The sequence below is a fragment of the Lutjanus erythropterus genome, chromosome 12 (assembly GCF_056507025.1).
Source record: "Lutjanus erythropterus isolate fLutEry1 chromosome 12, fLutEry1.hap2, whole genome shotgun sequence".
In the NCBI taxonomy this organism is placed as follows: domain Eukaryota; kingdom Metazoa; phylum Chordata; class Actinopteri; order Lutjaniformes; family Lutjanidae; genus Lutjanus; species Lutjanus erythropterus.
Window position 1 is genome coordinate 37,095,366 of NC_139328.1, and position 17,927 is coordinate 37,113,292.

The 17,927-nt window shown below is 37.4% G+C and overlaps 1 protein-coding gene across 1 annotated transcript in view; it reads left to right on the forward strand.

Annotated features, from left to right (window-relative positions):
• Positions 1-2,431: 2,431 nt before the first annotated feature.
• Positions 2,432-17,927, forward strand: part of LOC146318425 (cadherin-18-like) — a 72,779-nt gene continuing 57,283 nt past the window's right edge. The window contains exons 1-2 of the mRNA XM_084732544.1: positions 2,432-2,712; positions 12,490-12,609. Coding sequence (XP_084588670.1) covers positions 2,505-2,712; positions 12,490-12,609 — 328 coding nt within the window. The 5' untranslated portion in view covers positions 2,432-2,504. The remainder of the gene's footprint in view (positions 2,713-12,489; positions 12,610-17,927) is intronic.

The following is a 17,927-nucleotide window of genomic DNA, read 5'->3' on the forward strand; positions in this document are numbered from 1 at the left end:
AGAACTTTATTATTTGTTTCCTGGCAGAAAAAGATGACTTTGATTTAGCTATGTACAACTTTAAGTCCCCAAATTGCTCCTTGATGTGTCTTCATTTCTGTCACGACCTGACTCAAAAGTAGGGCAAAATATGGAGACCACACGACTCTTTAAAGTAATTTATTAAAATTTATTTAAATAAACTGAATTAAGTATATATGTAAGTCAGTTCATCAGTAAGGTCTGTGGTGTATGAATGTGGTTGGTATTAGACAACAAAAACTTAATAACCTAAGACCAAACAGACCAAGTGACTCAAAGAGAGAGAAACTGAATGCTCAGGCACCCATAGGTGAGTATTCACACCAACTCGCCCCAGTGAGCCACTCCCAGAGCCAAGGCAACCAAACAGAAAGTAGGTCGGAGACCGAAGGGCCGTCACAAAATGAATCTGTTCCTTCAGGTTAAAATATTAGCTACTCATGGACACAGGTGATTTGAGAATTTCTCAAGGTTCTTTCAGAACATGTATTGGTTAAAATAAGTACATTTCTGGTGTGTGTTTAAAGAGTGGACGAGAAATGTTCAGAAATGTAAACATTTATTGAAACTTAATGTCATGTGATATCCACAGTATTTGGAGTCTAATTGGAATCTCACTTGAACGCTCATGAACAAATAACTCACAACCATAGCTGCCACTGCAATTACTGCACAAGTTTCAGACACTTTGTTTAAAAGTTTAGGACAAGTTTCTCAATTTGAAGTTCATCAGATCCCCTGTCCCTTGGCTTTTGTTTAGCCTTGGGCTGATGTGCTGTTTCAGAATAAATGGCTGTGACCCGTCCATGGTGAGATAATGGTTTCCTGTGTGATCGCTGGTTGTTGATTTTGATGCGGTTGCTGATCAGCAGCTAAGCTGGTGAAGCTCTATAGTATTGAGATTCAAGTCATCCAGCAGCAATAAAAACAAATCATTTGTAATATGAGGCAGGTAAAGGTATAATGGACATCAGCCTATAAAATGATTCACAAGTTGTAAGTGAACAGAATAGAACTGCTGCAGCCTACTTACTGAGACACCCAGAGGACAACAAGACGTTGATTCCTCATTGCCGCTCCCACTGGGTCTTGGACAGAACAGTGTCCCACATTGTGTTCTAAGGGAGGCAAGTTTGGTTTGTACCTCACTGACCAAAGTATTTTTTATTACAGATCATGTAATTACCTCCATGTGAGTGTGTGCATGATGACCGATCAGCCTAATTTTTGGTGCACATTCATGTCTGTATCCTGAAGGACCTCTGTGATTCAGGATTCTTAAAAAAAAGTAATTCTAGTAATTCTATTTTTTGGCTGCTCTGTTTTATACGACCATTGACAGGTGACCTCTCACTTCTCTAACCAACCACTAGGGCCCGCAAGTGAGCCAAAGAGGGTTTACAGAAGGTCCTCACAGAGCTCTGACCCCTGGTCAAATCTAGTCTATGATTGGCTTGTGGTTACTATGGTAGTTAGTTACAAGAGAAATGTTCTATTTGAACAAACTGATGGTTATGAATTCTGCACACACCGCAGTAACCATAAATGAACCTTTACCATTGTTTGTGTAACTTCAAATGTTGAACAGAGTTGGAAGTTGTTGCTTCTCTGTCTATAATCTCTAACTCACGTCTTATATACAGCAAAAATATTTTTTGTCGATATCCGCATAGTTTTTGTGCATAAACATATTGTCTTTGGTATCATTCCTTCAACTGGAGCTCATTTAAATGAATTTTTCTCTTGTTTTTGACTTGCTGAATTTTTATTCCAGCTGTTTGGTCACGACAATTACCTTAACGCTTTCCTGATTTCACCTCAACAACTGCTCACTCTCCTCTCCTGAAAACACACCCTCCGGCTGCCTAAGTGAGGATTCAGCCTGCCCTAGTCACTAAATCAAACACACCTACACCTTACTTTGTCCTTACGACTCACCATTTATGCTACTGCCCTGGTAGCATTTGTTCTCATGAAGCACACATCCACAGCTTGAAGTTCACTGCCACACAATGATACTAAAACACTATTTCTCAGGGTGTCTCAGTTTCACTCCTCTCTGTTACCGAACTGTCGCTCTCTCCTCATCTTTAATTTGCTGCGTGACACATCGTGCTCAGGATAGACGGCACGTCGTAGAACGTGTTCTGTCACACTCTCCTTCTTCCATTTACTGTGACAGTAACTTGTTTCAGATACTGAACCTTTTGTACAACCTGTCATCCTCCAACACTCCTGCTCCTCCTGCTTGGGTTGGATGGCTGCGCCTCTCATTGCCTGCTCCTCACCATTAACTGACCGCTCATCCTGACACTCGGCTATTACTCTGTAGTACAGACTTGCTGAACACGTTAGCGCTCCCTCCCTCACTCATTTTCTACTTCTCCCTTCTCCAGCTCCACTCCAACTCTGACAAGGGTGACGGTTCCGTGAGATACATCCTGTCTGGTGAGGGGGCCGGCTCTATCTTCATAATTGACGAGATGTCGGGCGACATCCACGCCACCAAGAGCCTGGACCGAGAGACCAAGTCCCAGTATGTCCTACACGCGAGGGCCATTGACCGGCGGACGAACCGCTCGCTGGAGGCAGAGTCAGAGTTCATCATCAAGGTCCAGGATGTCAACGACAATGCTCCAACATTCCCTGACGGGCCGTTCGCTGCATCGGTGCCTGAGATGTCTGATGTTGGTGAGCCGGCAGCCTCACAGTACACACCTTTTTCTATTAACACACACTGACTCAGTCAAAACACACAGGTGAAACTAATAACATTAACAATGACTCAGCTAAGGTTTTAGGTAAGCCACGGTAGTGAGTCAGCATGCACAATACCAGAGACCTGGAACTGACTCACCTTTACAGAATACAGTCCTTATTAATGTTATTCATTATATCAGAGCTTTTTATGCTGTGACATGTCAAAATTGCCTTGAAGAAAACAGGCCATGAGGTCTATTCAGCTGAAAAATGTTAGGACTGGTAATTCAGTCCTGCACAAACTCAAACACAGTTTTGCAGTATTAGTTGGAATACTACAATCATCTCTTTTCTGCCGTTGCACAGTATGTTTACAGCCTCAACAAAACTTTAATAAAACTATGCAATATGAGAACCTGGACCGATCCAGTCCAATATCAGTATCAGAACCGACATAGATGTAAAGCATTCATCAGTTATCTGACTCGTGACAGTGATCTATTTCCAGATCCAAATTCTACAACGCTACGTTTTCCACATATTACAAATATATATCATTTACCAATATTGTAACTATTATAACATGAGTCTTGTACATATCAAATTTGATTGCAGATTTATTATACCTTCAGTTTTTAAATGCTGGAGAATGATCTGTGTGGTTAAACTTACATTGTAGTAAGATTTTACACTGAGTACACTAAGAGATACCCATTCAGGATATAATATTGACAGTTGTTTGAGATTATATATCTGCCCATTTAAAAACATAATGCAATGCACTTATTCCAACCTAAACCGTGATCTTTTCCTAAAAACAGCAGAAGTGGAGAAATCCAAATCCAAGCTGAAATGGCCTGTAGTTCTTCCATAACATAAATTACATCACTGTGACATCACTGGATGCAGGAAGAACAACAGATTTTACAGCAGGAGAACTCAGTTTTCTTGGTCAGCATCATACACACAGGAATTCATTGCTTCACTTGACTACATTTCGATACAGAGGCTGTAGGGTACATACGCACATCCATTTTTTTTTTACAGGTGCTGGATGAAAAAAGCAAACTGAAGGCAATAATCAGACAAAAACATCCATCACTGTTCTGCAACATTTTGATTTCCCACATGTTGACCTGTTGGCTCAAGTGTCAGTGCAGTGTGTGGACCATCTGTCTGAGTCTTACCTTCAGTTGATGATACTGACCATCAATGCTGAATGGACATCCACATAAAAACCACTGACTAATTTCCCATTAAGGTCCAGTGCTGCGAATTGTTTTCACTCTCCGATGGTCTAATATACCTTTCTGGGAATTGTTGCCAATCAACCTTTTCTGTTGTTTAGGAGGACTTGTTGAGTGAAAACACAAACATATAAATAAGCTTCAGAAAAACAAAAGAAAACAACTGAACAAAAACATGAATAAACATATGGGAATATATGATGTATGCCAGTCATTCCCAACATCTGGGTCATGACCCACAGATGGGTCACAACTAACTAACTAACTAACTATGGAAGAAATTCTGCAAATTTAAGATTTACATTCGCATTTAACGTTTTGAAAAGCATTTGAAATGTGTATATTATTTGACTGATGAGAGGAAAGAGAGCCTGTCAGTTTCACCTAAATACACTTATTTCGTCTTCGTCTTTCGTTGATAGGCTAAAGATTTCTGAGTTTTGAGCCCAACTCTTAAGTTTTGAGAAAATCTTACCAACTAATAATATTTTGCTGAAAAATACTTTTCTTTTTCAGGTGAATGTGAATCTTTTAGTTTGAAAAACCCTCAAAAATGTATTTTAAAAATTACACAGTAAACTTGAAGTGACAGTGAATAATGCTTAATATTTAAGAATAATAATTAATAATATTAGTTATATTTTAATACTTAATATTTTCAATATAAAACTAAAATAATTAAAATAAAAATAAAAGATTTTTAAAATATAATGTTTTTGAAGAAGAAGGAAAAGTAAATTATCTCAACTAAAGACTACAGGTTAGAGAAACCTTTTTGTTGTTGTTGTTGTTGTTGTTGTTGTTGTTGTTCATATCAAAAAGTTTTTTAAAGTTTTCTAAACTTGAATATTTGAGGTTTAGAAACTCAAAAATATTGTATTTCAAAAACTGTTCACAGTGAGCTGTGAACCTGATTTGTCATTATTTGGGTGCTTGAAAATTAAATTGTTTTAACTGAAAATATTAAAATATTAACAATAATTCACTTTCACTTCAAGTTTATTTAGTCATTTTTGAAATACATTTTTAAGGTTTCCAAAACTCAAAGATTCAAGTTTGTCTGAAGAAGAAAAGCAAATTATTAGTTGGTAAAACTTTTTCAAAACTTTGAATTTTGAGTTTTCTCAGCTCTTTTTTTAAGGTTTCTTTTCTTGATGAGAAGACATAAAAACATTGAGATGGACTCAGACTAAACAAATGTATTTCTCATTTATAAAGTATTTAACATGTGTGTATGCATGCGTCAAGATAATATAAGGTGATGTAGAAATGGAAGTAAAAATGGTCAGGAGCTTTTATTTATGCACAAATTAACCTAAAGCCTGTACTGTAAAAAAAAAAAAAGAAAAAAAGGTTGACATTACTTAAAATTTCAAGGCGACACACAGCAATAGATTTTTGAGTTTTGAGCTTCAAACTCTTAAGTTTTGAAATAAACTTTAAAAAGATCATTTACTTTTCTTCTTTAGATAAACTTGAATCTTTGAGTTTTAGAAACTAAAACAAAAACAATTGCAAAAATTGATCACAGTGAGCTGTGAATCTGATTTATCTTTTTTGTTAATTAAATTAAATAGTTTTAAATGGAAATATTAGAATTTTAACATTTACTTTCACTTCAATGAATTTTCTCAGTATTTTTTAAACATATTATGTTTTGAGATTCTAAAGTTCAAAGCTTTAAGTTTATCTGAAGAAGAAAAGTAAATTTTCTCAACAAAAGATCAGGAGTTGGTAAAACATTTACAAAACTTAAGAATTTGAGTTGGGCTCTTAAAAATCTTGAAAGTTTGAGTTTTCTCAACTTTTTCACTTTTACAACATATTAAGAACTGGGTCGTGATGATATGTAACTTTTAAAAAGTTGGTCTCCAGTAGTTTGAGAACACTGGTGTACATGATATGTTTTCAGTCTTGACATAAAAATGTTTTAATGACTCTATATATCCACATATGGAATTAGATTATAAAAGAGAGGGCTTTTATTGTCCTTGTGGGACACCGTGCTGTGGTGCCAGTCAGCTGGGTTTGTATTTACAAATGATTCCCAGTGTTTTTCCCATCACAGAGATTAGCAGGCCACCCTCCCATTAATTCCCACCATCAGTCAAACACCATGACTTAGTAAAAAGCAGACAGCTAACAGAGCAGAAAGCAGAGCAGCTGGCAGCATTTCACTGTCTGTCTTCACTTCTAACTTCCTGTCTTTGTCTTCTCTCCATATTGATCATTATCTCTCTCGCTGTCTGCCCCTCTCAGTCTCTTTCATCTCTGTCGATGACTCTATTTCTCTGTCTGCTCTCCATCCTTCTCTCTCTGCTCTTCATCACCTGCACCACCCATCTCTCATTCATCTTTGGACCCCTCTGCTTTCTCAGCGGGACGTCTTCTGTCTCTTATTCATTCATTCATTGCTCTCCTGTCTGTCTCTTGTTTCTTTTCTAAACACTTTCACTCCCTTTGATTTGATCTCCTCAGGAACTCTGTTACTCTGACCTGCAGTATTTCATGTGTACATGGTTTTGTAGGTTAAAGCCAGCTGATGGCGGAGAAACACACGATCGGAGTAAACAGATCACTGAAGAGGAGCGATGTTTATCAGACATCATGCCTGTTAATTGACAGGCAGCTATTTCTCAGTCTAGACTGCTAAAATCAGAAGCTCTGCACCACACTGTGTGTCAGACCTAGAAGAATAACTGCCGATGGAAGCAGCAACACTGCATTGTAATAAATACAATACAAGAAACAGTCAGTGCCAGGTTGCATAAAAGCGCTTACTGCCCTTTTCCACACACAGACCTGGTTTGACACAGATGAAAGTGAATATGAAACTGTAAAATGAAGCAGATACCTGAAAGTTCAAACAGCGACACAGGAGAAAAACATTTCAAAAGATAAAGATTCAGTTAGAAGCTACAAAACTGCTGAGAGCTGAACATGAAGAGACTTTAACAAACATCTTTCTCTCTGCTCTCCTGCATGAGCCGAGTGTCACGATGCTCACGTGTTTGAATGGGAGAAAGGAGGGTTGTCCCTGGTTGGCCGCAATCAGCAAGACATCATCGCAGCCCGCTTGGAGGCGGGTCGGGGTCATTTTGGCCTGATTCCAGAGTGGGTCTATCTTGGGCGTGGCTCAAAGTGACAAAAGTAGTAATGGAAATGCAAATCAGTGCGGCACGGCACAAACCCTTTAATCTCTAAGTACTTGCTACACAAGTATTCCCTTATGTGTTGCTAGAAGGTTCTTAGTGACCATTTTCCTCATAAAAGTGAAATATTGAAATATATTGTGGAAAATCAGACAATTGCTGACTTAATGGTGATTGAAAAGGAAGAGGAGACACCAAGATGCATTTCTCTGGAAAAAGACAAACAGCATGTGATCAGTGGAATACATGTAACCATCACGGTGTGAAAAACAGTTTTACTGTTACTGTTACTTTTTTATGAGTAATAATACCAGAAATCTCAATGCAGACAGGTACTGCTGCTTTTTTTTACTCACTGAAGTCACTGAAGCTGTCATATCACCTTGAATGAAATATGATATATATATATGTATATATATATATATATATATATATATATATATATATATATATATATATATATATATATATTATAAATAGGGAATATTATATCTTTTTTTGCTCATCCAAAAAATAATCTGATCCATGACTCAAAACACTGATACAATCCAAACTGTGAATTTTGTGATCCATTGCACCCCTAATGACAAATATAAAGCTTAAAATGTATAGACATGACCCAAGAAATGTCCGTAAAGGTGATGTGCTATTTGTACACTGTCCCATGAGATCATGTTTAATTATAGCACTTGAGTAAATGTGCTTATTGTTAAATACCAATGTGGGTTCTCTGGAGCTACAGAAGATATCATACAACTGTTTTCACAAGCTGAGGAGTGTTCGCCATGTAAAAAGGGTTGTAAACTGATCCTTACGTAAAATCAGGGCTCATGAAATCCATCGAACTGTTCTCTCGTGGTGAATTTGTGTGTGCTCTGAATTCTGAGGACTGGTTGGTTGCTGATAGCCAGGGGCAACAAGAGTTGAGGATTTTCTTTAAAATGTCAACCCCCTTGTTAGCAAAATGACCAAAATGCATCCCCCTTGTTAACCTGCCATCTACCTCTCCATCCCTGTGTAGCAGAGAGAGTGCTGTGGAATATCAGCAGCTTATCTGTGCTGTGTATTGTGTGTATGGAGCTGTTTGTGATGCCGAAGTAGCAGATAGATTTGTAATGGTTTATTTTTCTCTCAGTCCCACCCACAGTCTGCTCATCTTGGATTTATAATATTCTCTAAACTATATACTATGAATACTCATTTCTATGCAAAATTATAGCCTATAGAGTACTGTCACCTTCATGATTAAAGTGACAAACAGCACTGTGTAGTCACAGAGAAGTGAGAAGATCATAGACACACTGCTGTCTGTACTATCAAACAGACAAATAGCCAACTGGCCAGCCGTCTGGTGCTAACGTTAGCTAATAAACTCAGCCAGTGAAGATCAATTCCCACCTCCAACAAACGCCAGTGTGCAACAGCTGCTTAAAAAATAAGCTACCTTCATAATCACATCAATGGGGATCATGTAATTGCTTTTCGGTGCGTATGATGTCTGGAACTACAGCTTGTCCGCAGCTTTTCTCGAATACTACTGGACCAATCAGTCTATCCTGAAGGACCTCTCTGACTTCTTGAAAACACTTCTGTTAATGACTTTTTGTTTTTATGGCAGGATCAATTCTGTTTTCAGATTATTCACTTCTTGTGAACGTGATATTTGAAAAATGCCTTCAGGGAATTTTTTCAAACTTGACACAAATGTTCAGTCAGACTTAAAGATGAGCTACTTGGAGTCTGGTTGTCAAATGCCAAAGGTCACAGTGACCTCATTAAACATGTTTTTGGCCATAACTCATGATTTCATTCACTACAATATGACAAAATTACACACAAATGTCTAATAGGATAAAATGATGAGGTGATGACATTTTATATCCAAAAGGTCAACTTCACTCTGACATCATAATGTTCAGCTCTGTATCAGTCCTCTGTCCTCCTCTGTGAAAATAGTCTCTAAGTGAAGACAGCTGGAAGTAATTAATTGGAATCACACATGTATAGTGAGAACTTCCATTTTGACAAAAAAAAAGAAAAAAAAGAAATTAATACCTTTTATTCAAAGTTACAAGTCAATATGGTGGTCAGTTCCACATTAAATTCCCTCAAAGTCTTCTCTACAGACATTATATGAGTGTGATCAGACATGGATGTAAAATGTAACTTGACTGGTTGGTGGAGACACAACTGCAAGGCAGTAATTCTAATTTTTGATTTTGAGGTCATGTAAATGTTGGCGGAACTTTGCAAATCTCTGCTGGTTGCATCTGGCAGTTGTGGTGGCATTGCAGTAGGTGCTTCACCACCTGTTGCCTGGTGGGGATCTACACTCTACTGAGTGGCCTCTTCTAGTTTCAATAAAGGATCCAAATACTTCTTCCATGGCATTTAGAATTCAAATTTATGTTGGTCAGCAAATAGAAATTAGTTCACCATGTGTAAATCTACAAATTCATGTACATAAATGCATCAACTGCCAACCAAACAAATAAAATACGCAAACTATAGAGGCAAGAACGGTGAAATGTTACATATAGGCATAATTGTGGGTACTTCTTACTTTTGAATACTGTATGACTACTGTAGATCTAGTGTTCACTCAGAAGATCATGTCTGAACCATATGCACTATCTATTAGTTTACTGTCTATGAATGCGTGGAATGAATATGTGAGACATTACAGTAGTAAAGTTAAGTGTTAGAACAGATAGGGGGTTTCTCACAGTTCAGAATTGTCTAATTATGTTCCACTTGGTCTACTAACAACTCTACAATAACAATGTTGTTGCTAATTTACAAAAACAAGCATGTATTCTGTAATTACGCGTGTATTTCAGAGACTTAGGGAACCTTAATTTAACCTGAACTAAACGTTTCACACCGTCTTTGCCAGAAGAACAAATGCACTGCAGGTCTACCGTTGATGAATGAGATGGATAAAAGCTTTGGCTTCCCCTGTCTGCTGCTACATGGTCAGGCTAATGGGCTGTGGCTCTTTACAAGAGCACTGCTGACAACACACACACTGTGTTTTACTGCAGCTCCTAGTATGCATTCAGCGTCACATTTACATAGAAACAAGATATTTTTGTACTGTTAAAAGAAACAGATTGTGGCTTAGTTTTCATTTTAGATTCTAATCACAGGCTGGTGCATCAGCAGTGACAGCAGCATTGTGTTTAGTGTTTGGGCCCGCTGTTGATTTAATGTGTTTGGGAGGACTGTTGCTAGAAATTAGATATTAATGCCAGAGCCATGTTAAAAAAAAACATGCTGGAACTTAATGGAAGCTATAATTTTATGTGAAGAAGTGAAAATACAGATTTATCTCAAGTACAAAGGGAAAAAATGTTTGAGATTCTTAACTCAAGGTCAACTTACAGAGTTTTCCTTTTAATCACATGATCATGATTTTGAGTTACCTCAGTTGTCATGGAGATTGCTCATCAAATTAAGTATGGAGTTTTGGTCATGTGATAAAAAGTGGTGATATGATATTCACTGATGAAGACCACAAGATACCAACACATTCTCACTCCCGTTGTGTCAGATTACAGCAGCTCGGTCAGAGACTGTGACAACCCAAAGGGGCTGACCAGAGAGCAGCTGTTTGGTCCAGACCAGACCAGTCCAGTCCAGTCCAGTCCAGTCCAGTGTTCACACCAACCCAAAACAAACCACAGACTGCCGTATCACCAGACTACAGAGCAGATTCTCCCCTCAGGCTTTGAGACTGCTTAATTCCTCCTCATTTTTATGACTCCTTAATTTTATGACTTTATCTACTGTATATGATTTTTGTATTTTGTATTTCTGTGAGTAGCAAAAAGGGAACTACAACTTAATCTTGGTATATAACCCTGTGTAAAATGATGACTAAATCTACCTTGTTCCTTGTGGAGGCTTGGACAGCATGCTTCAATATGTTGTTCTTCTGGAGTTGCTTTACCCCAATCTTGGCAACAACAATACTGAAGTCAAAGTTAACGTGATCAACAAGTGACCACAATAATGTAAATAAGATCCTTGTTGAAAAATAGTGGAATATCATCTATAAGATTTTTTTTAAAACACTACTAACCAAAAGTAATGTTTTAAATGTAAGTGGAGAAAACAAGAGAAACCAAGCTTTTGTTATCTTGAGATAATGAAATAATGGATCCCTTATCATGAGAAATTAGTTTTGTTATTTCGAGATAACAAAATAATTAACCTCATTATCATGAGATACCGAGTTTTGTTATCAATATAATGAAATAAGTAGACCCATTATCATGAGAAAACAACCCTTTCTTATCTTAAAATAATGAAATAAGTAATCCATTACTATGAGAAAATTAGCTGTATCATATCAAGATAACAAAATAGGTAACTTACTGTCACAAGAAAACAAGCTTTGTTAAGATACAAAAATAATTATCCCACTGTCACAAGAAAAGAAGCTTTGTTATTTTGAGGTAATGGAATAATTAACCAATTATCACAAGAAAACAATCTTTTGTTATCTTGAAATAATGAAATAAGTAACCCATTATTATGAGAAAATTAGTTTTGTTTCTCAAGATAAGAAAGTAAGTAAAACCATTATCACAAGAAATCAATTTTTGATCTTTAATGAAATAAGTGAAGCCACTGCCATGAGAAAATGATGCTTTGTTATCTTGAAATAATGAAATAAGTAACTCATTATTATGAGAAAATTTGTGTTTTTATCCCAAGATGACAAAATAAGTAACTCATTGTCATAATAAAACAAAAAACAAACAAACAAACAAATTAACCCACTGGCACAAGAAAAAGAAGTTTTGTTATCTTGAGATCATGAAAAACCTATTATCAAGAGAAAATGAGTTTTGTTATCTTGAAATAACAAAATAAGTTGCCCACAAGTTTTGTTACTTCATGATAATGATATAAGTAACCTTAACATTATCAAAGGGAAACAACCTTTGCTAAGATAACAAAATCATTATACCATTGTCACAAGAAAACTTGATTTGTTATCTTGTGATAATGAAATAATGAACCCATTAAAACAGGAAAACAAATTTTGTTATCTTGAGATAATGAAATAATTAACCTGTTATCACTAGCAAACAAACCTTGTGATCCCAAGATAATGACAAAATTAACTTGTGATCTTGAGATAACAGCATTAAAAAAAAATATTTCCAAGAACAGCTGTTCTCACTGTACATCTGTACATTTTTGCCCATGAATTTTGTTGATTAAAGAATTAAATATGTAACCACTCAAAACTGATCAGTATTCACGAACACCTCTACTCTTAATTTCTGTAAGGTGATCAATGCTTTTGGCTAATCAGCAACTCATCATTTATTGTTATTTGTTTGTTCCCTTTGCAGGAACGTCAGTTTTCCAGGTGACCGCCTCAGACACAGACGACCCGACCTACGGGAATAGTGCCAAGATTGTTTACAGCATCCTGGAGGGACAGCCCTACTTCTCTGTTGACCCCAAGACAGGTAAAGCTGCTTCTGTGTTCACTCTAAAGAGGTTTTAACTGCTGCCCAGGGAAAGTTCAAACAGAGAGGTAGCGAGGGATCACCTCGCACAAACAGTGCTGTAAACAAGCTAATGATGCCAGAAGCCAAAGGAAGCACTGGGCTTTTTACTTTGTTGTCTGAATCTATTAAATGTTCAGGAAAAGTACAATAAAGGAGCTTTCCAGATCGTGGTTAATGATGCAGGTGGTGTGTGCCTGAAGGGCTTTCAGCAGTGGAGCCAGATCTTTCAGGGAACGAGGGTCACAAATGGGGGAAGCCCTTCAAACGACAGCCTCCACCTGCTCCATTATTTTTGGTGAAAGAGAAGATGCACTGCAGGTTTGTGCAGTTCAGTTATTTTCAGGAACCCACTGCTAGTGTTTGTCTACTTATCACACTTTTCCCCAGGAGGACACACTCTATATATAGACTGGTTATAAGATTGTGTAAAGGAAACACGTTATTCATGTTCAAAAATAGTTGCTGAAAACGTGAGAACACTAAGAACTATGTAGTACTGAATTGTGGAGTTAGACCTGAACTGTTGTTCACCATTTCTGTGTTACAGATTTTTGAAAAATGGCTTGGTGACGTGCCACAACCATGGTTCCCCAACACTATATAATGCTATATACCCCTAACAGTCAGTTACAAACATACCATCAGTGACTCTCTAAGTCCAGAAGTTCACTTCAGCTCACTTCAGTTCCAACAACCCAACACAGAAGAAAAAAAAAAACATCCTGTCATCATCCTCTGGCTCTGGAGGCTCAAGCTGGACATGTCCCATAAAGCTGCTGGACAGAGGGTCCATGTTTCAGGTGCTTTTCAGGTCATAGTGGTGTTGCTGAGACAGTGGAGTGGACATGTCCCCAGTGTTTCAGAGTAGAGAAAACTGATAATTTTTTCATGATTTTGAGACCTACTTTGATATTCTTGGCCGTTTCTTTAATCATTTAAATTTGTCTGGATGGTTAATAACACATGTTTCTCTCCGAGCACAAGTTTCGTTGCTTTATAATATAATCTTTAAAGGCATAGTTCACCCGAAAATGGAAATTCAGTCATTATCTACCCACCTTCATGCCAACTGAAGGTCAGGTTTAGTTTTTTAGTCCAGAAAACACTGCTGGAGTTTCACAGGAAAAACAGTGTTGCAGAATCTCCCAAATAATGGAAGTGAATGGTGACAAAAAAACAACAGAAAAAAACATAGAATGCCTCCATACTACTTGTCTGGTGTAATCCAAGTTTCCTAAAGCCCCAATATGCCAAGTTTAATTGAAAGTTGTAATTTACACCATGTTTTTCGCCTGAATCTCCACTGTAGATCCTTAGTTTGGAGCACATGCACACTGTCTGAACTGGGTGTTCCTCATGTGATGGTGTGCAAATGTCATGTCTGGGCTTTAGGAGACTTGGATTATTCCAAAAAAAAGAAGTATAGAGGCATTTTATGTTTTTTTTTGTTTGTTTGTTTTCTTCTGTTGCTTTCTCCGTTTGAAAACTGGTCATCATTCACTTCCATTGTTTGGGAGATTCTGCAAAGCTGTTTTATGTGTGTGGACTAAAATACTAAATCCGACCTTTAATCAGCATGATGGTGAGTAGATAATGACTGAATTTTCATTTTTGGCTGAACTATTCCTTTAAGACAAAAGAAAAATGTTGAATAAGTTCTAAAATTAATGTATCTGGCAGAATATTCATATGTGCCAAATATTCTTGACTAATGTTTCTCAACTAGTTATTCCAACAACAAGCTGTATTTTCCAGGGTAACTTTGGTATTTCTCAACCTGGACACTATTTTTCCATGTTTTCGTGTCTCAGTGACTAATGGGGACAACAATTTCCGAAATTGGTCCAGTGCTGTGGGTGACCACTGCGGATGGCATAAGTGAAACTGAGATGAAAAGGCCACTAAAAGTGCTTGTTTCAGGCTTAGATTGTTATTCTAAGTGTCTGACAACATCATGAAAGGATCCAGAGACAGAGACAGACCCTTTACTTGTTTGTAACCCTTTAAAACACCAAATTTCACACAATAACAGAAAGACACAAAAACACTAAAGTCCAGCAATAACACACACACACAAAAAAACCCCAACAGATCGATGCAGCAGTAGACCAAGAGGTAAAACTACGCCTGAAAAAGAGCAATGGAACTGTTCTTTCTAGTTAAATAAAAGGGAACTTACTTTACAAAAAACTCTATCTCTGTAGGGATCCTTTTCATAATGTTGTCAGGTGCTTGGAATAACAACCATTTTAATAAAACAGGGTCTATGTTGAAAAGTATTGAATTTACCTTTTAAGGAAATTTCAAATTACTTTCAAACTACAATGGTAATAAAAATACCCATGTTAGCCCATGATTTGATAGTAAATCTATGGCTAAGAATCAGAGAATATAGTTGTGAATACAAGAAAATGGTGAAAAAAATTTACCAGTTTAGTAGTAGATGCTTTTAAATTTATGAATACAGATAGAAAACCACAGTATCGTCCCAGTTTTTCAGAGTGAGAGGTGAAAGAATCCATTGGACCTTATTCATGAAAGCTATATGCTCAGTTTTGATCTGAGTTGATCTTTCTAACTTGCCTGTATGAACAAATTAAGTTTTTTTTTTAGATTCGTGAGTAATCACTATATAAAATTATGTATAATAATATTCAATTTTCTTATTTTCAAAATGTATGATGGCGGTCTGGACCACAACAGTCATATTCCTACAGTTGTTAGGATTTTTTTTTGTGTGTGTGTGTTACATTTTTTGTGCATTTTTCATCACATTTCAAAGTGCATCATTCTTGCATAATACAATAACAGCTGAATAATTTACTCAATATTAGACTGCTGAGCATGGCATCAAATGAGTCACTTTTGGCACGCTTGAAAAACCTGCATCACAGCACAGATGTCATTTAAGTAACTAAATAGCTAACCTGTCTGACAGAATGTCTGATGCATGCAGTGGGATTTTCTCAGCACCAAAGGTGAATGAAACCTTTATTGCCCTGAGGGGAATTTGCTTTGCACAAAGAGCATAAAATAATATCAAAAGAATCAACAACCATATGTGAAAGCACATAATAAAACATACAACATAAAAACATCATAAAAAGTAGTATATTAGGAAACTGATGATCAAGAAAGGATATCAAAGGGTGAGTTCAAGTGCCAAAGTCAGACCATGTGATCAGAGTTTGCTGGACAGCTGAATCATAAAGAACTACATAGCGAATGCAGAGAAGGCATCATTGCAGTCCAATGACAGTTGCTCACCAGGCACATAAAAGAATTTTTCTTGCTTCCAAGTTTACTTCCTGGTTATACAGCTTACTGAACATGTTCAGTAGTGTTTCCCCCCGTGACTTTACATTGTGATGACATCATAGATGCAAGCTCAGCAGGTTCAGTCGGTAAAGCTTGAGACTCCTACTCTCAGGGTTGTGGGCTTGGGTCCCATGTTAGGTGCAAGCGTTTGGGGCGGCAGTGGCTCAGTCTGTATGGACTTGGTTTGAGGACCACAGGGTAGCCGGTTCAAATCTAGTTCAGGTTCACGTGGTGCATATGCCATCGCAACAAAGAAAATCCAGTGGGGACTAAATTATGGTATGTATGGTGATTTGTAAATGTCGATTTATTGGAAGGAAGGATGGATATGTGACGTGTTTTTTGTACTTGATCATATTCTAATAGAGCTGCAGTACCTGGATTCATATGTTGTATTTATCTCTCTGTTGTCTTCATATGTACTCCATAGATATGTGTATATTGCTCTTTACACTGGAGGATTTACTCTATGAATTACACAGCTTAATAGATTTGATTGAATCGATTTGGTCTTTACGTGATGAGGTATTGCAGCTCTATATAGATATTTTTCTATATATTCTACTATATGCTACTTATATTATTTTTTGTACATGACCGCATACCTCACCCTGATTGTAAGCACTTTATATCTACTTTTGAAGTGTTAATTGGCAGAAATTTAGTCCCTGCTGGACTTACTTTGTTTCTATTGAATATATACCATGTGGTGTAATATAATGCATTGTGGGTATTTAATATGGCGACTCTGTATAAATGAGTAGCAGTCTGAGGAGGAGCATCCAGCTTGAAACGTTACGCTAGTATATTTTCATACGGGAACTCTTTTGGTGTGTGGATCCTGCATTTTTTCTCTTTTTATGCATTTGATGTTTTGTGATCCAGCACCCAACCCATTGTACCTCTGGGATGTGCGTGTCCTTTTATAGTGTTTTTTCTGAATGCTGTATGGGACAAGGGATGTGATGCCTCCTTCAATCCACATCCTGTGCATGCTGCACCTTCACACTGATGATAATTCTGCATAATCAGGCCATAGGCAGTGCAATGGATCTGTTAGGACCTTGTGGGCTAAATTTGTGGTGTGCTGGTTATACTGCACATTGGTTCCCTGTTGTCTCACCATCCAGTTTTACAACCCTGTCCAGTTTGTTGTTGTTGCTTCCCTCACAACACTGAGAACAAAAGGTCATCATTCTCTGATGGACTCAGGGCAGTTACATTTGGGAGTACACAAGTCTGTGAATTACGTGTCCACTCTGACACCATGGTGACCTCAGGATCAAGGTCATTGACCTGCAGTGTCCCTGGTCCATGCCCAGTCGAGGACCTTTTTGAATGTCTTCCATTCCCTCTCTCCCCTCATTCTCTGTCATCTCTTGACTGCTATCAACCATATTGGCAATCACAAATAAGGGGAAAAAATACAGAAAGGAATTCTGTATACACCCAGTACACCCTGGAGAGGTGCAGCAGTGTCCACCCACCAGTCTGTGGATGCTCTTTCTTTAGGCCTGTCACCACACTGCTTAATTATCCATCCAAGTTGTTTTTGTGAGTGACAGTAACTGTGCATATTCATTAAGATAGTGAGAATACTGGTACCATATGAAACTAGAAGACATCAGGAATCCATCTCATGCCAGCTTGTTGGGAAGGGGTATGAGTAACACTCAAAGTTCATCTAATTTTGGCCATTTTCCCTTGACCTCTGACTTCAAAATATCTGAATGAAAGTGGGTTCATTTGGTACTCAAGTATCCAAAATTCTATTTGAATATTTCTGCAAAATGGGATCCTTAAACAGTGTTGGAACTGCATAAATTGGGTCTGACTGTAAAGCTGGAACTCTTGTGGATCCAGTGAGTCCAGCTGTATTGATATGTGATTATGTTAATCCCCATAGTAACCATTACATTGTAATGAGACCACTTTAAAACCTACATCACTGTATATAA